The following is an 18086-nucleotide window of genomic DNA, read 5'->3' as shown; positions in this document are numbered from 1 at the left end:
TTTCATGTTGTTTGTGGTGCTGTTTACAACAGATCGTTTATCACGGCAACATTCAAGGCTTGCACTCACTCATTGATCTATATTCAGATACCAAAAGCAGACCCGCACTCACGATATATGACCATTTCTTTACTACAGGGCGGTCTAACAATCTGATACCCTTATGTCATTGAACCACCGCTTCTGTTTCCCCCGATTAACCCAGCCATCTCTAGCAATGCCCGATCAGCCTCTATGTCTCCGGTGCCTAAGTTGACTTTGCGACGTGCTTCTGCTTCACGTTCCTCCCAGGCCCATTTCTCGGCTTGCGCCTGTGCTTCTTTGTCACCACCACAACCCCATACCTCGAGGCTTTCAATCTGAAAACGATCTTGGAAATCGTGCTTCCTTACTACGCTTGAATGGAATGCGCCGCCTCGAGAAGTATAATCATGGTTAAAAACTGCAAATTCGAACGAATCGTCAAGTAGTAACGATACGGGACCAAGGCGTAACATGTCGGGCTTTCTGTGAGCTTGAGAAGGATGGGGGTGGGGACACCCAAATGACAGCATAGGATGGTGTGCTGGAGCTTTCGTAAAAGTGACATAGTCTTTGTTGATGGTCGAAGCTGGAAAGACGTCATGAATGGGTTCAAGCTGGAAGAGGGTTGTTTCAGAGTCACCGAAGCATTCTCGGTGAGTATGCTTCCAATGTTCTCGGACATAAACACCAAACGTGAGTCGATCAGACTTGCTACCGTGCGGGAATCGCTTTGGGGGCAGGGAAGCTGCAAAGCTTGTCTCTTGACCACCCTCTGGTTCGTCGCCTAGCCTTGTCCCACTCACCAGCAGCAGTGTGGGAGCTTGCCAGTTGAACACCTTTGTCTGAAAACTTCCCATAGAGAATCCTGCATCATTTCCCGAGTACAGTAACCTGACTCGTCTGAAAAGATCCGCGCCGGGGAGGAATAATGAGATCTGAGAGAGAGTATTTTGATTTAGGATATCGCCCGGGTTGGTCAGCAGAGGTTGTGCTGTTTTTGGTGGTGACGTTGTCGCAGGGGTATCATTCTGATGCTTGGAAAAGTCTAGGTTCTGGGAGAAGAGAAAACGCTCAAACAGGCCATTGAATCCACGGAAGAGATTAGGGCATATCACAGGTATGATAGTTCTGAAATGATGGTACTTGATGCCGGTTGATGTTTCGGCGTTGACGAAGGAGGCAAGAATACACTCGGCAGCTCCACGGAGATCTTCGAGTTCTTCGCCGACTATGCGACTTGAGTACATGGACAGGCTCTCTTGAGGATCTAATGGTGCCGCCAGCAAGAGGAGCATCACGAGCTTCCGAAAGTTGTCTGTTGGGATTGTTGCACCATGAAAAATTGGCGCATGACCCTGATCCACAGCGTCCTTGACATCCAGCAATTCAAAGGCGGTTAGAATAAGATCATCATCTTCGTCGTCTTCTTCTTCTTCATCCTCGCAAGCTGCATCCACGGCAAAGCCAGCAGCGTGGGACTTTGGCTCTTCTTGGCCGTCCTTTGGCTTGGGAGATTCAAGATTTTTGGTATCCGGTCGAGGTCCTGCTTCTGAGATCTTGCGGTCAAATACAGCTAAGCTTTTGAAGAGCAGCTTGGTTCTGTCAGCTGAACCACGCGCCAACACAGTTCGATAACGCTCAGTCATGATAACGACGACCATGATCATCCGTTGAAGTTCCAGAACTACTGGTGCCTCTTGTAGAAAGGGAAATGCGCCGATGTAAGATACCATCTGAAATATGACGGGTGAGGCGCCGAGAATGTCTGGTATCTCGAGGTATCGGGCAATGGTATCCTCCTTGAGATATCTGATAGAGTCTTGTTGATCTGCAAGGCTTTTGAAGACATCTCTAAGTGAGTACAATTCGAGAGAAGTGAAGCATTTCTTCTTGAACTTCTCCGCCTATAAAATTGTGGTCATTGTTGGTGAGTTCATTCTAGCGATATCGCATGATAGTGATTAATGGCTGCTCACAAGTTGGTTGGTTAACTCTTCATGCGACCGCCGTTGCGGATGCTCATCCGACAGACTCTGACCCATTTTGTAAGGGCCACTGTGTTCTCATCACTTCGAAGCTGTAGTATTCGTCTCCGATTGAGACAATTCAACAATTGATGATGATATGATGAGGTGAAAGACGAGAGTCTGCCTAGACGATTTCATGACATTCCATCTGTAGGTGGGCGAATTGGCTGACAGAACAAGAAAGGTACGTACCCATACGTAATGATTTGCTCCTTCCCCTGTCGCTCTATCTTGCGCCAAGCCTCAATGATCGGTTGGTACCTTCATTCATTAACACGTGAATCGGCAGGATGATCGGCCCGGTTTACAGGAGCTCTTCTGATGAAGCTATTCCCAGATTACAATCACAAAGTCATAATGGCACTCTATCGGTACAGACAATTTTCATCCATTATATGTCTAGGAGACTTGAAGTCGGATAAATCTAGCATGTTGTCTTCACCATATCATCCTCCTATCGCCATACAACTTCATTGTCTCTTCTCATTTCTCCAACAGCTCAATCTATTCATCTCTAATCCTTCTCCTCCTCTTCAGTCTTCGTGAGAGCTTCGTCCACAGACTCATCCCAAGTATCTTTCAGCGTGCCAAGAAACTCGTCGCACCATCCATTCTTCTTCGACTTTTCAAGCTTCTCATCCAGATCCCTTTTTTCCACATTCTTGTTGCTGGCGAGCTGCTCCTCCGAGATCTTTGTCACCTGTTGATCGCTCTCAAGTTGCGACTCTGGCAAGCTTGTCGAATTCTGGGCGTTGACAGACTGTGTTTCTGTCGTCTTGGTCGAATTGGTGCTGGGGGAGTTCTCGATGTTCGCTTTTACCTTCTGAGCATCAGAATTCTCCTTCTTTTCTGAAGCGTCATCTTCATCGAGAATGTCCTCCACAATTTCCTCCCACTTCAGATTGACGACGACATCACGGGCCAAGTCGGTCAGCTTCTCAATGAATGATTCTGTGACCTTCTTGGCATAGAGAAACTCGCTATCGAGATCCATGTCAAGTTCTAGTTCTTTGGTGATCTTCTCACGGATCTTGTTTGCAAGATTCTCTAACTCCTCGGGATCTAACTTGCTCTCATCTTCCTTTCCCTTTGGATCAGAGGAAGCCTGGCGCTTGAAATTGGTACTGAAATGTTCGACAAGTTCGTTGTACTTGTGGCCTCCATAAATCTGATTGTACACCTCGTTGAGCTTCTTAACAAGGTGTGGAGTGAATTTTTCGCTCTTGATGAATTCATCGGCGAAATCCTTCTTAAAATTGAGCTTCTCGGCAATGAAACGACGTTCAGACTCGCTCATACTCGTGATTTTGTCGAGTTGTTGGTCGGTGAATTTGAGAGGAAATCTGGGATTGTGTTGCCGCTTGCTTTTGGAAACGATCACCTTCTTCTCTTTATATTGTTTGTAGCGAAGGACATAGTGTTTCTTGAGCTTCTCGATCAATTCGGGTGTGAACTTTTTAGTGTTGATCAGCTCGGCCGAGAGTTTTTCATCCATGCGAAGCCTCTTTGCGGCCTTCACGCGGATCTCGGGACTAAGTTCCTCGAGTTTCTTAAGTTGGATTTCGCTGAGTTCGGGGGCCTCGTCAGCTCGCTTGTGCTTGAAACCGATCTTGTCGAGAAGGCTCTTGTATTTGGGATCCTTGCTGATACGAGCATACTCCTTGTTGAGTTTCTCAATCAGCTCCGGCGTGAACTTGTCAGTATTTGCCATCTCCGTTGTAAGCTCTGGATCCATGTCGAGCTTTTTGGCAGCCATCATACGCATAGAGGGACTCATGCTCTCGACCTTGCTGATCATCTCCTTGGAAAGCTCAGGCTCTGCCCTCTTCGATTTGGGCTTGGACACAAACCTCTCGATAATTTTCAAGTATTTGGGATCGCTGGCTATACGAGCCCACTCCTTATTGAGCTTCTCAATGAGATCATCGGAAAACTTGCCGGCATTGGCCAGCTCGAGTGTCAGCTTGGGATCAAAGTCGAGCTTTTTTCCAGCCATCATACGCGTGGCCGGAGACAATTCCTCGATCTTGCTGATCATCTCCTTGGTAAGCTTAGGCTCTGCTCTCTTGGACTTGGACAAGAAACTCTTGACGATTTTCGCGTACTTAGGGTCGCTCATCACGCGAGCGTACTCTTTGTTGAGCTTTTTGATCAGATCATCCGACAGCTGCTCGGCATCGGCCAGTTCCTGTGTAAGCTTGGGATCAAAGTCGAGCTTCTTGGCAACTATTTGACGAATTACCGGAGACAGTTCTTCGATCCTCTTGATTTCCTTTTCGCTGAGCTCCCGTACCGACCTCTTACTTGAGGGAACGTATTTTGGTCTCCTGGTGATAAATTCGATGATTCTCCTGCCGTCGGCGGTTTCCAGGAGGATGGCATATAGCTCATTGAGTTTGGCGATGAACTCGGGAGTCAATTCTTGGAACGTGAGGAACTCCATCTTGAATTCGTCATCCATCATGGGCATAGCGGCTACGAGTGCTTCTCGTTTCCATTCACTGAGCTTCTCAATATTCAGGAGGTGGACGGTACTGAGCCTGGGGAGTGGCTTGTTGGGGTCAATCTTTTTGACCTCTTTGGGCTTCTCCTCCTTCGGCGGCTTTTTCTTGCAAGGTGCTCTCGCCTCGATACTCCTCTTGTCCAAGCTTCTTGAGTGACGGTTGATGAGTTTGTATTCTCTCTCATTGACGTCGTCTTCGTGGTCCTTCTCGTACACTAAACCTTCATGTCCAACAGGTGAGCGAGCCTTGTAGTCAGACTTATGCATATGCACAGTAGGCTCAGAGGCCGGGTGATGATGGTGCGTGGTAGGAGCCTTGGGGTAGTTCATGGCAATGCGTCTGTGTTCTCCAAGCTTGGGTGCCAACATGAACCAACCTCCCTCAGGACAATCCGCGGCGCTACGGCAGGGGACTTCAGTAACGACGCCAATTCCTGCCCACTCGAAACCCGGGATAACATTCTCGTAGCCTGGCAAAACATGGTTCACCGTATCCTCCTTGTAATCGGGTCTTGTATAGTCGGGCTCGACGACGATGTTGGTTCCAGTTATCCCAATTCGCCTGTGCTCTCCGTTCTTGGGCTCCAACATATGCCAATGTCCATGAGGACATCCCTCCCTCTTCGGACAAGGAGTCTTGGTAACGGCTCCAGGACCTGCCCACATGAATCCTGGAACAACGTTTTCGTATCCGGGCTCTTTGTAGTAACCACGATGCTCACCCTTCTTCTGAGGTTTGGGCTTCTTGTTGGACTTGTGGTCATTGTGATCAACCTCATGCTTGCGATAGAACTTGGCGCTCTCCGTGGGCTCGTGATGAGATGGGTAGTACAGCTGCTTCGACACCTGTTCCATATCCTCGTCAGAGTATTTGTCTTTTTCGTCCTTCTCTTCAGCGTGGTGGCTCTTCTCATCAGAGTGGTTGTCCTTCTCGTCGTCTTCCTTGGGGTCGTACTTCTTGTAACCATACTTCTCTGCCTCGTTGGGGTACTTTTTTTCTTTCTTCTCTTCCTTAGGGAGGTACTTCTTATAAGAAACACTCTCAGACTGGTCAGAATTACCATGTTTGTGTGTCTCAAAGGCCTCCTCTGAGAGGAAAGATTTCTCCTCAGGATGGTACTCGTACTTGAACCCGTAGACCCCCTTCATTCCGTACTCGTCCGCATCCTTGGGAGAAGGATCATGTTTGGGGTGCTCTCCTTCATCATCATCATCATCGTCATGATACTTATCGCGGTCCTCCTTGTCGTAGTCAGGCTTCTTATACATCTCCTTGCTGTGGAACTGGTCCACGCCGTCGATAGGATGATAGGGATCATCTTCTCCTTCGTACTCTGACTTTGGAACGGTCTCTTTCGCTTCATCTTCATCGAAAGGATGCTTCGGCAAGTACTTTCCTGGGAACTTATCGAAGTAGGGGAGATTATCGTTCTCCTGCTCGTACTTTTTGAAGTGGGAGAGCTTGTCGTCCTCTATTTCAGCCTCATATTTCTCTGGAGAGTGATAACCGGGATTGAGTATAGCCTCATCGTGCAGCTTGTCCTTACTGGACTCATAGATATCCTTAGGATTGTACCTTTCGACTTCGGGTGGAGGGTCGGGGTATTTGGGCTTCTCTTTGTACTTGTAAGAATGTGTATGCTCCTCGTTTGGGTCATGCCACTGCAGTTTCGGCGGGGGTTTGGATCCGGGGAAAGGGCTACCGATTGGATCTTCGGGAGGCCATCTCTTATACTTACTTCCATCAGAGTCAGGGCTTTCTTCCGATTCGTACTTTTCCGAGTGGTCGTGGTGATCTTTGGTAAAGTACTTGTCGAAATCCTGTTCGCTGAGGCCGTAATGATCATTGAAAGCGTCAATTTCCTTGGCCTCATGGTCCTTGTTTTGGTCGTAGTCCTTGTTTTGGTCGTAGTCCTTGTTTTGGTCGTAGTCCTTCTTGTGGTCGTAGTCCTTCTTGTGGTCGTAGTCCTTCTTGTGGTCGTAGTCCTTCTTGTGGTCGTAGTCCTTCTTGTAGTCGTAGTGGTCCTCATCCTCATGATGCTCATGGGGATAGTGGTGCTTCTCGGATTTATCGCTGTTGTAGCCGTGGTCATCTCCGAGATTGTTGTACTTGTCCTTGTAGTCGTAGTCATCCTCATCCTCATGATGCTCATGGGGATAGTACTTTTTGACCTTGACCTTGGTGATGGTATGGCCTTCCTTGGGTTCGTACTTTTCCTCATCGCTGTATTCATGATGGGACTCGTGGTCATGAGGATAGTAATGCTTGAGCCTATACTTGAAGTCGCCATGGTGTTCCTTAGACCCGTGTTTGTCGGTCTCAGGTCCGATGCTCGGGTCTATTCCGTAGTTTTTGAGGAGGTCCCTGAATGTCTCTTGCTTTCCCCCCTCCTTGCTGTACTCGCTGGGAGGGAAAGGAATAGCGTGAGCCAGACCCATCGACGCCTGTATGGCGACGAGGACGGTGATGGACAGCCTCATGGTGAGTTACTCGCTCTTGCTAAACGTAGATATGCAAGTCAAGTGGTACCGGAGATGTTCCAAGGATAAAGATGACAACAGAAAAAGAAACAAGAAAGTCAGAAGATAGGAATAAGAGTTAACTTATAGCTAGAAAAGGGCATGTGTTCTTTCTGATCATTGCAGACTGACTATCATTTCCCCTCTTTTTCCACTGCCGCCACGGCCTGATAATAACTTCCACGGCCTGATAATAACTTCCACGGCCTGATAATAACTTGTGTTGAATCAAGATGTAATCAAATTCATCCCAGTGATTGGTTCTCAAATACATAGAGGGTTTCGCTGATATCCGATCATTATGTTTCTCAGTATGATGCCACTTGCACAAAGACCAACCTCAAACAACGAATTCAGCGATACCATTCGCTCTCACAAAGCCCCTATTAATCAGGTTACTCAATCATATTCAGCATAACAATATTACAGGAACCTCATTGAGCTCAGTAGGGCTTTTTTCCAAGATTGTGCCAAAAAAAAGTAAATTCAGAAACCTAACTAACCGATCATCGATAGGCCGTGCTAATAGTATCAAGTCCCGAATAGCATGTCTGGTGATCAAATCTCCCAGCCTCTTGAACTGCGGGGCATATTGTGTTTGGGGATAGCATCAATCTTCGACGAGACCATTCGATAGATGCCACTTGTCATCAGACTCGAGACTCTTCCCAAGTCTTGCTGTGCAACAGAGTTCGCTGAGAAGCGCCAGAGCCAGTTATTAGACACATTGAAAGTCGAGTTTCGCCTCCCTCGCCATGCCATAGGAATGATAGGACAAAAAGACTGAGGAGTCCCAATCTATAGCGTTTACCGCAAAGTGGTATTGCACCCTTTCTACTGAACAAGGATAGAATTCAAGGTAAATGTCTGCTCATGTCTTGCTTCTTTATCAGCAGTATCAGGAGGCGCTCAACAAACCTGGCGGAGTTCATCACATGCTGGAACTTGGCGAACGAACATCAGATAACCATCTGAGAATACAGCTACAACAAGAGAATAGCTTAGTCTCTTGAAAGTACTTGAGACAACTTTGGCCTGCGTGCTGAATCGCTTTGCTGTAGGTGTTTGTTCGCTGTACATATGCACGGTCAATATCAAGCTCGTACAACGTTCGCTTGATTTAATGTATCTAGTTCAGTAGGCAATATGCATGTGACCAACCCTTATAACAAAATGACAACCTACTCCACGCTCCAAACTTCGCCAAACTTCAATCCCGAGGAGTTTGCGCCGACAAAGAAATAAGTTTATACAAAAATAATGCCATACAGGTTAAACTCCAGTATCTTTGGCGGATACTTGATTGATCAAGCGTTGGTATTTAGCCTCTGCCTCCTGCTCGGCATCTCGAGCTTGCTTCGATAACCGCCCTTCTACCGGTGGCGTCTCTGAGTTCCCCTTAGATGTCCAGAGAACACCGGGTTTTGGCGCGGACTTTGATTCAAGTGCCACGTCAGGTTTAGGTGTAGAGGCATTGGTTCTTGGCTCCTCCGAGGCTGTGCCGTCCTTCTCGCCGTCTAAAGAGGCTTTAGGAAGCCTCATGGCCAAAAGCACATACTCGGCCCTTGTCATATTGTCCATTACATCATCCATGTAACGCCGGACCTCATCTTGAGGGGCAACAACTCGTGCCAAATTCTCCAGTTGGCGACCAGTCTGCGTGAAGAGACGTATCGTGACAGGTTGGTAATAATCAAGCTTCGGATCTCCGCCATACTCTGAAGTACTTCCCTTGCGAACAATCAAAAATGAAGCCACGACTTGTTGACCAGATGCCGTGGGTAAATACTCTAATATGCTAAATTTGGGGAACAGATATCGGTCCCCACTTCCAAAATCAAACACAACTGCCGTAATATCTTGCTTGGGGGTAGGCGGAGGGCCCTTGGATCGTAAAGCCTGGGGGTTGGGCGAGGAAGCAGTCGAATTTGTTCTAGCATGGCCGTTAGGCATACCATTCGGAACCTGCTGTCGAATTTGTACCGGAGCAGGAGAAGATTGCGGTGCGCTCTTCATATCGCGGTGCAGTCTATCCAGAATTTCCTTCAGATCTATAGAGTCGGTGAAACCTGGTCGGCTTTCTGCAATTCTGCGGATCATGTCTCGAGCCTTTTGATCGTCCAAGGCAGTTTTGACAAGTTGCACGACGAGCGGATCGCTTCCATGAGGTGGCCGCAAGTCAGACGATTTTTGATTGGGATTTGAAGCCAAAACAATGTCAAGAATGGTCCGGACTTCGGTAGCGAAATATTGGACCGTTCGGCCGTCTACTAGAAGTCGGTCTGCTGATGGTCCTTGCTGTCCTCCTGTTCTCCGATACTCTGCACTTAATTGATCGATTATTTTCTGGAAATGGGCTAGCTCGCCGTCTTTCGCTTGTCCTACAGCCACCCGCTTCATGAGATCACGAAGTTCCGCATCTCCTGAAGCTCTTTGTGCGAGCAAAGTAATAACAGGGTCATTGGCTGATGGCTTTGCTGCAGGAGCAGGCCCCGAAGCTGCAGGTCCTGGAGCTGGAGGCACTGGTGCTGGGGCAGGCTTCGCAAGACCACTTGCGGGTGCTTGAGCGTTTGGTGGTCTGGGTGCTGTCGACATTGCAGGAGCCACCATCGGCCCAGCTGGCGCTGGTGCTGAGGCCGGTACAGCTGGCCCAGAAACACTGGGAGGCGTATGCGCGACCGGTAGAGCCGCTGGAGATGGTGCTACAGGTCCTCCTACGGCTTGTGGCCTTGGCTGAAAAGTTGGGTTTGGAGATGGTGTTATATTGGGTAGAGGAGCATTCCCAGGCTTCTGGGCTGGCGCCGGGACGCCTGTCTTATCTTGCGGCGCTCGAGGAAGAGGTTGAGGTGGTTGCGCCGGACTTCGAGCTGAAGCCTGGGATGGGCTGGGTGGTATGGGTTTTGGTGTCGCGGTCTTGTTCTGGCTGGGGGCGCTGGTTATTGAGGCTTGGGGTGCGAGAGGTGGAGGCATCGAGCCATTCGGAGGCCCGTACTGGATAATTGGACGTTGTTGTGGTTGCTGCTGTGGTAATGGTTGGATTTTTGGTTTTGGGTCCTTGACCACGTACATCGTAGCTTCGATTATGTGAGGCTCAACGGTGATTGTCACGTTGCCGACCTTTGACATGGTCTCTTTGGGCGGATTTTTGGGGTCTTCGATGAGGACGCCCTTGCGCTTATGCGGTTTCGTCCAATATTTAGCAAACAGACCTTCGCTAATCCATTTGTGGCGAGATCGTGAGAGCGACTCTGCAAGTACGCCGCTTGAGTAACGCGTCAGTCAATTTCATTGTCTAATGCAGTTTGGCATGACGTACCTTTCGCCAACGGACTGGTATTCCTTTGATGAGAGATCCTCAGGCTGGGCAACTTCAACAGTGGGTAGCGGTTTACCAGCTTGGACCGACTTGGGCAACGGCGGCGGCGGAGGCTCTTCTGGCTCCGGATCTGGGACTGGGACTGCTGCTGGCGGGGGAGCAGCTGGTGTCGCAGAACGCTCTCGAGGTGTAACATTACGCTTCTTCGCAGCGGATTCTCCTCGAGCAGCTGCCCGCGCGGGCATTTTACGCTTTCGCTCCATATGATAGCTCGTCCAAGAGACAAACTACAGAATGCGCAACGGAATTATACCTGGAAGCGAAAGCCAACCATGATATATAAGGAGCATGCAAGGCGCGTCTGGATATAATGTGGACGTGTAGAGCTCAGTATTCGGATGTTTTCGTAATGAAAAGGGTCGGATGATGAGGTGAAGCTGAAGTTGGGTTGCAAGGGCAGGTCGAGGGAGTATGGAGGTGAAAAGAAGATGTAAGGTGGGCATGGAGGCTCCCATTGGAAAGAGGAAGTAATAGAGCAACAGCCACGGCCAGAAATCCGAGGCTCAGTGGTGCAGGTCCGATACCTTCATAATGGAGCCCGGAAAGTAAAAGGAAGAGATTCAATTGGTCAAAAAAGGCGGAGGAGCCAAGCACTGCCAGTTCTGGACTGGGGCGCGGGCCTATGAATTTGGCACTGCAGCGCCTAGGTAGAGTGAAATAAGAAGCCGGGGCTCAGGGGACTTTACAGCCAGCCTGTCGAAGCCTGTCCGCGGAAACGCCGCAAGAATGACCGTGATAATCAGATGAGTGATCAATATGGAAATCGAAAGATAGCAGCTGATGACTAGAGTCTACCGGGCAAGTTGAGTTCTTGTATGTATGCTCAACAAATACGTTATAATGAAACATCTCTTCCAATCAAGTTCATTTGTTGACCCAATATTGTATCTAGATTCGCGGCTCTTTTGTTGTTCGAGTGTGTGGAGCCACAGCCGCATCAGACGCGCCTCAAGGTACTTGTATGCACTTGTAATCTTCCCCGCGTGATAAGTCCCACTGCTGATCACTGATGCTTTAGCGCGAACAAAGCAACGTCAGGTCTTGCGTCTGATTATTGTGGCAGAGTAAGGACAGGAATAATACTCACATTAATCCTTGCAATATTTTTACTTTTACAATTCTTTATAGACTCCTTGTGTGTTATACTCGGCCTTTCTTTTTCTAATCCTGTCACCACCAACCATTGAAGTCATGACGTCTCTACATCCTGCCTTACGGGCTGTAATTGCTGTGGTTGCAGCGCCACTGAGTCTGTATTGCGTCTTCATCGGTTTGGGTATGACGCCTTTCTTTCAGAGACAGTATGTTGACCTCGATCTTGGGCTATTCTTTCTGACATTTCACATGCAGTTTCTTGTACGCTCATAAAATCAACACATTATTATGGAGTAATGTGAATCAACCAGAACGATGGGGTTTCGCTCGTAGGTTTATATTGATCAAGCTCATGGCAATAACTCACAGATATTTCAATTAGGAAACCAGGTAACTCCTTTCTCGCTCAAAACTCCCGACGGAGAAACTATATATGCCTGGCATATTCTTCCCCTGCCGCTTTATCTCAAGAATGAAGCCATAATCGAATCACAAGAGCCAGGGTTTTCAGCTGATTTCACCAAAACTGAATCATTCCGCCTACTAAAAGAAGATCCAGAATCTAGACTTGTTCTGTATTGTAAGTCTCGACTAGACATATTCCCACTTGATCATCGCTCACATCTTTCCCAGTTCACGGTGTAAGTCACGGTTATAAAACGTCTGCCAATATCAACTGACGTCACAGAACGCTGGCCATGTCGCACAAGCTATCAGACCTCTCAGCTACCACTCGTTAACTGACACCTCCTCATACCATGTCGTCGCTATTGACTACAGAGGATTCGGTCACTCGACAGGCTCGCCTACTGAAACTGGAGTAATTCAAGATGCTGCCACACTTGTGGAGTGGGCTACCAAGGTTGCTGGCGTTCCAGCCAGCCGCATTGTTCTCCTTGGACAAAGTCTAGGCACAGCCGTGGTCAGTGCAGTCGCCGAAAAGTACGCTCTACAGGGTGTTGAGTTTGCCGGCATCACCATTGTCGCAGGTTTCAGCGACTTGGCCAATCTGCTGTTGGGCTATCGTATTGGAGGCGTTGTCCCTGTACTCGCGCCCTTTCAAATGTGGCCTACGCTCATACGTTTCATTCATCGATTCGTCGTCGACAAGTGGCATTCAGATCACCGTTTGGCTAATGTTGTGCGTCACACAAAAACAAGGCTCAGGCTCAATTTGGTCCACGCCAAGAACGACAAAGACATTCCATGGACAGAAGACAATAAGCTCTTTCGAGCGGCTGTCCAAGAGATGGTTGGGGTAATGGACGATGAAGAATTCGCAGCCTGGAAAGAAGAGCGAACTGTCCATAAGGGAAAGGATGCATTTGTGGCGACTTGGACAGCTCAACCCGACATGATCATACGTCAAGAACTTTTTCCCTATGGCGGTGCGTCTAATGCATCTACGCGAATCGAAGAAGTACAAAATAACTAATGCGCTGGTAGGCCACAACGATATCATGGGGCACTCGCCTGTTGCGCTGGCTATCATGAGAGCATTTGATCTTCATGGGACGACTTATAATAATGACGACAATACTGTTTCCAAATAGTAGTTGGCTCATAATTATGGCTCACGTCAGTAACGGTACGAGTCTTTTTTGTTTTTATTGATCTTGATATCAATTGGTCGTTTGAGTGAGTATTCCTACTCAATATCTTGCCCTTGCTTAGAACATAACAGAATCGCTTTATTCGTCCGATTGCTTATAATAGATATATGGAAGAACCATAGTTTCACATGATACATTAGTTAGGTATTCTTTTACTGCAGTATAACCGTTTCGAATAGAATTAAAAGTGTCTACTCTGTCAGATTCTTGCTTACTTCGTCGGTGTTATGAGCATCCTGCTTCGACTTGATTCTGTTGTTATGGGTAGCTGTCCACATAGAGTTTATGTATCTTAAAAAATAAGCCACAAATTAAATCCATATTTTAACTACTTGATTTTTTTAATTCCAAGATCTCCTGTTTGAAGTCAAATCAGGGTGAACCCCTCCTGTAACAGGACAGGCACATGTTACCGCAAATATCCCACTAATAATTACCCCACCAAAGAGCTCTCACTCGATCCCCCACCTCACGTACCTACCTTAGTAGTTGTTCGCACCTACATCACCTCAACTACACCAAAGGTCTATCTTGAGCCATGTCCGAGGAGTCCAAGCCAGTTGAGCCCGTCGTCGATGAGACGAGCGCCGAGCTCAAGGGCAAGGCAATCGAACAAGCTGAACCCGAAGCCGACGAACACGCCGAGTCCGCATCCGAGGAAGAGCACGAGGAGGAGCACGCCGCCGAAGGATCAAGCGACAAGAAAAAGAAAAAGAAGAAGAAGTCGAAGCGTGCAAAGGTCAAGGAGGCTTTGACCGGCTCAAAGTCTGCCCCGTCCGATGCCGACTTCCACAAGGCCCTCGATGGCCTCACTCCCCAACAAATCAAGGAGTTCCTTGCTCTCAACCCGGCCCTCGCCCAGGAGGTGTCCAAGGCCTCCAAGAGCGACAACCCCTCCGCCAACCAAGCTGCCGATATGCTCAAGAAGATGTCCCTCCAGGATATCATGACTGGTCTTGCTGCAGGTGGAAAGAACGCCAAGGATATGGGATCATACAAGTTCTGGCAGACGCAGCCTGTGCCCAAGTTTGGAGAGGACAACAACTTGGAAGAGGGTCCTCTGCGAATTCAAAAGGTCGAGGAGGTTGACAAGGAGCCTTCAGCTTTGATTCCCGGCTTCGAGTGGGTTACCATGGACTTGACCAAGGAAGAGGAGATCAAGGAGGTCTATGAGCTACTCAACAAGCACTATGTTGAGGATGACGAGGCCATGTTCCGTTTCAACTACTCGCCAACTATCCTTCGCTGGTAAGTCGCAGATCTTCTATATTCACGATCGAACTACCATCGTAGAACAATTCACACTGACATGTACAGGGCCATGATGCCTCCCGGTTGGAAGAAGGAATACCACGTTGGTGTGCGCGCCTCTCAATCCGGCCTGCTTTGCGCCTTCATCTCCGCCATCCCCGTTCACCTGCGTGTTCGCGACAATGTTGTCACTTGTTCCGAGGTCAACTTCCTTGCCATCCACAAGAAGCTCCGAGGCAAACGTCTCACACCAGTGCTTATCAAGGAAATCACACGACGCAGCAACCTTGACGGTATCTGGCAAGGTCTTTACACTGCTGGTGTCGTCCTTCCCAAGCCCGTCAGCACCTGCAGATACTTCCACCGCGCTATCAACTGGCAAAAGCTTTACGAGTGCGGTTTCAGCCCTCTCCCCGCTAACAGCAAGCCTCAATACCAAGTCCGCAAGTATGCACTGCCTGATGACACAGCCATCAAGGGTCTGCGACCGCTACAAGAGAAGGATATTGAGGCCGTCATGGATCTATATCATTGTTACAACAAGCGCTTCGATATGACACCACAGATGTCGCGCGAAGAAGCTATTCACTGGTTCTTGCCCAAGACTGGTCCCAATGAGCAGCAGGCTGTGTGGACCTACGTTGTTGAAGTAAGTCTCCAGAAAGTCAAAATAAACATACACATTGATACTAATGCATTGCGCAGGATGAGAACAACAAGATTACTGACTTCTTCTCTTTCTTCTGCATCGAGTCCACTGCCATTGGCAACACTAAGCACAACGTTATCAAGGTTGCTTACATGTTTTACTATGGTACAGAGGTCGGTCTGCAGGACAAATTCGACAAGGCTGCCCTCAAGAAGCGCCTCAACGATCTGGTGCACGATGCCCTTATTATCTCCAAACGCTACAAGTTTGACGTTTTCAACGCTCTTACGCTGATGGATAATGCGCTATTCTTGGAACAGCAGAAGTTTGGTGCTGGTGATGGTCAGCTTCACTACTACCTGTTCAACTACCGTGTCAACCCCATCGCCGGTGGTGTTGATCGCAAGAACCAGCTCGACGAGGAAAACCTGAGCGGTATTGGACTAGTGATGCCTTGAGGCAGATGTTAGGATTGCGCATAGGATGTTCTAAAGAAAAAAAGAGTATGAGAAGATGAGGAATGATGAGATGGAAATAATTTCAGATTTAGCGAGCACGATCAATCTTGAATTGGTTCTCTAACTCTTTCCTTTTCGACGGCATCCTTTCCTAGCAGCAAGCCAGTGACTACTAGCCTGAGATGCATAACACGTGAAACTGACGAATACGTTTTAAACTCCACCCATGACTAACTGACAATCTAATTCTGTTTTATGATATTTTGAGGCTTCAGAGTTTCCCATCTCATCCTCGTCATACTCATCATCTTTGAGAGACTGGAATGTGAAACGCAACATCTCAGCTACCATACCAGCCAGGTTCGGATCTCTATCCTCCCTTGGCGCGTGGCGTTAGTGCCGAGGTCATGTCAGGAAACAACGTCGCAATAGACATAGCGAAAAGTGACGGGTTGTGATAGATCTGCTTTTATCTGTTCTCTCTTTCTCTCTCTCTCCACTTTGGACCCTGGTTCGGGTGTGCCTCAAGAGGGGAATTATTTGCTTTTTTCTCCTTTGCCTTCGAAATTACATACATACTGCAGAACTTGTCATTCATCCGTTTATATTTTTTCCCTCGTTGTCTTCATTCCTCGTATTTGTTCCCGTAGTATACTAGTGACGTTTTGGAGAACCCCCAATCTTCGCATACCTATTATCAAAGAGCATCGTTACGCTTCTCACGACGGCACAGCTCAGACCTTCCTGTGAGCTCAGGAAGCTACACAGCCGTGTTTGCGCAGAAGGAACCAGTGATATAAGAACAAACAAAACTCCCGAGTATCTATCATGGTGTCAGACATGTGAGTCCTCGATCATCATTATCCTTCTCCTCCTCCTCCTCCTCCTCAACACAATATTCTTCATTTTTACAGCATCAGTTATTATTGCTTCGCTCTTTTTCGTCTCGCTTGTTCTTATGTGTGGTTTCAAAAGTCACTTACACGCGATGCGTCAACCTAGAATTGCTTCGCTTCCCTCTGTTGAGGAGACGCTCAACCATCCAGCCTACTTAACCACTCTTTGGGCGCTGGAGCCTACTTCTCAAGGCAAACTGTCCGTGGCCGAAGGTCGCGGTGGTCCTGTCGGTATTGCATGGGAAGTTCACGGTGAAGGACCCGTCAAGCTTGTGGTACGTTTCTCCCGTCAAATCTCCTCAATCTCTCCGTTCACGTATCACGTCTCTATCAATTCCGTCTGGTTGCATTCGTCTCCAGTCATGTCGAGTGAAATATGAGAGAACCCGCTGACAAGAATGTAGCTTGTTATGGGTTTGGCAAGCGTCAAGACTTCGTGGCAGCGTCAGACAAAGTATTTCGGTCATGATCATGGCGACAAGTACTCAGTCCTGATCATCGACAATCGTGGAATGGGTGCCAGCGACAAGCCTTTTGGTATCTATTCCACAAGCGGCATGGCACTCGATATCATCGAAATTATTGACCATGTTGGCTGGACGGGTGAGCGCGAGATCAACCTCGTAGGTATCTCCATGGGCGGCATGATAACTCAAGAGATTGCTATTCGCATCCCTGAACGTCTGCAAACTCTCACTCTCATCTGTACCTCGGCACGCGTTCAGAACACAACGGGCTTCTTGGAGACGGTCGTGGACCGCATGGGTTGGTTAATTCCTAAATCCATGGAGCGTACCATCGTCGACACATCTCTCAAGCTCTTCACACCCGAGTGGCTCGTCGCACCAGATGACGAGATGCTACCCGAGCCTGGCGTCACTCCGAAATGTGGTCCACCACCGCCAGAAGCTGGTCCAACATACCGACTGTTCGATTCCAACTTTCAGCGTTTCCAAGCTCAAGAACTCACCAAGAAGCTAAATCCCGAGGTTTTCAGCACCACCATGCTCATGTGTCAACTTGCGGCGGCAGCCATGCATAACAAGTCAGACGAGCAGCTGCGCCAGATAGCAGATGCTGTTGGTGCTGAACGCATCACTGTCATGCATGGAAAGCGCGACAACATGATCACCTTTCCCAATGGCGAGAAACTTATCAATGTGTTGAAGCCAGGTACAGTTCACATCGTAGATGATATGGGACACGCTCCCATTCTGGAGCGAGCAGAATGGTTCAACAGTGTATTAGAGGAAGAGTTGAGTATGTGGACCAAGCCGAAGGAAGAATGAGAGTAAACGGTATTTCAGATATGTGGGCGATCTTGACTTTTGGTTGGTTCATGGCAGAGAATAAATGAGAATGTACGAGGAGCTAATTGGCAGAGGGCACGAGTGAAGGGGCTGGTTTGCATGTCTTTAATCCGAATACCTAGCAGACGCATCATGACACAAATTCGCATATTGCCTAGCAATTGTTCAGAGTCATCAAACTCGACTCTATTTCCAGCTTCTATCATATTGTACATCGTTTTTAAGCTGTCTAATGGACAGTCCATCTTCTTAGCACTCCAAGAAGAACCCAGCCTCTAACTTTCGATGATGAAGTAATTCCTGGATTTTGATAGGCACGTCATAAGAACCATGTTCAGGTAATGGCTGCTTTTTGGTAAGACAT

The 18086-nt window shown here is 48.2% G+C and overlaps 6 protein-coding genes across 6 annotated transcripts; 3 read left to right on the top strand and 3 right to left on the bottom strand.

Annotated features, from left to right (window-relative positions):
- Positions 1–161: 161 nt before the first annotated feature.
- On the bottom strand, positions 162–2066 carry RTC5 (Restriction of telomere capping protein 5; the record flags this gene model as incomplete). The annotated part of the gene is made up of 2 exons (XM_044856640.1): positions 162–1928; positions 2001–2066. 2 exons carry the CDS (start codon positions 2064–2066, stop codon positions 162–164), a joined length of 1833 nt encoding a protein of 610 aa, XP_044703953.1.
- Positions 2067–2565: 499 nt separating this feature from the next.
- On the bottom strand, positions 2566–6993 carry FPOAC1_012281 (uncharacterized protein; the record flags this gene model as incomplete). The annotated part of the gene is made up of 1 exon (XM_044856639.1): positions 2566–6993. The coding sequence occupies one exon, from the start codon at positions 6991–6993 to the stop codon at positions 2566–2568; it is 4428 nt and encodes a 1475-aa protein (XP_044703952.1).
- Positions 6994–8346: 1353 nt separating this feature from the next.
- FPOAC1_012280 (uncharacterized protein) lies at positions 8347–10635 on the bottom strand (the record flags this gene model as incomplete). Its single annotated transcript, XM_044856638.1, has 3 exons — positions 8347–9997; positions 10142–10336; positions 10391–10635. The coding sequence occupies 3 exons, from the start codon at positions 10633–10635 to the stop codon at positions 8347–8349; spliced, it is 2091 nt and encodes a 696-aa protein (XP_044703951.1).
- Positions 10636–11641: 1006 nt separating this feature from the next.
- Positions 11642–12980, top strand: FPOAC1_012279 (uncharacterized protein; the record flags this gene model as incomplete). Its single annotated transcript, XM_044856637.1, has 5 exons — positions 11642–11751; positions 11801–11874; positions 11928–12125; positions 12179–12186; positions 12234–12980. 5 exons carry the CDS (start codon positions 11642–11644, stop codon positions 12978–12980), a joined length of 1137 nt encoding a protein of 378 aa, XP_044703950.1.
- Positions 12981–13696: 716 nt separating this feature from the next.
- On the top strand, positions 13697–15516 carry NMT1_2 (glycylpeptide N-tetradecanoyltransferase; the record flags this gene model as incomplete). Its single annotated transcript, XM_044856636.1, has 3 exons — positions 13697–14406; positions 14476–15058; positions 15115–15516. 3 exons carry the CDS (start codon positions 13697–13699, stop codon positions 15514–15516), a joined length of 1695 nt encoding a protein of 564 aa, XP_044703949.1.
- Positions 15517–16504: 988 nt separating this feature from the next.
- Positions 16505–17701, top strand: FPOAC1_012277 (uncharacterized protein; the record flags this gene model as incomplete). The annotated part of the gene is made up of 2 exons (XM_044856635.1): positions 16505–16687; positions 16817–17701. The coding sequence occupies 2 exons, from the start codon at positions 16505–16507 to the stop codon at positions 17699–17701; spliced, it is 1068 nt and encodes a 355-aa protein (XP_044703948.1).
- Between the last annotated feature and the right edge of the window lie 385 nt (positions 17702–18086).

Source organism: Fusarium poae, chromosome 4, assembly GCF_019609905.1.
Source record: "Fusarium poae strain DAOMC 252244 chromosome 4, whole genome shotgun sequence".
NCBI lineage: Eukaryota > Fungi > Ascomycota > Sordariomycetes > Hypocreales > Nectriaceae > Fusarium > Fusarium poae.
Note: the sequence above shows the minus strand (reverse complement) of the source record. Positions and strands in the feature narration are given on the sequence as shown.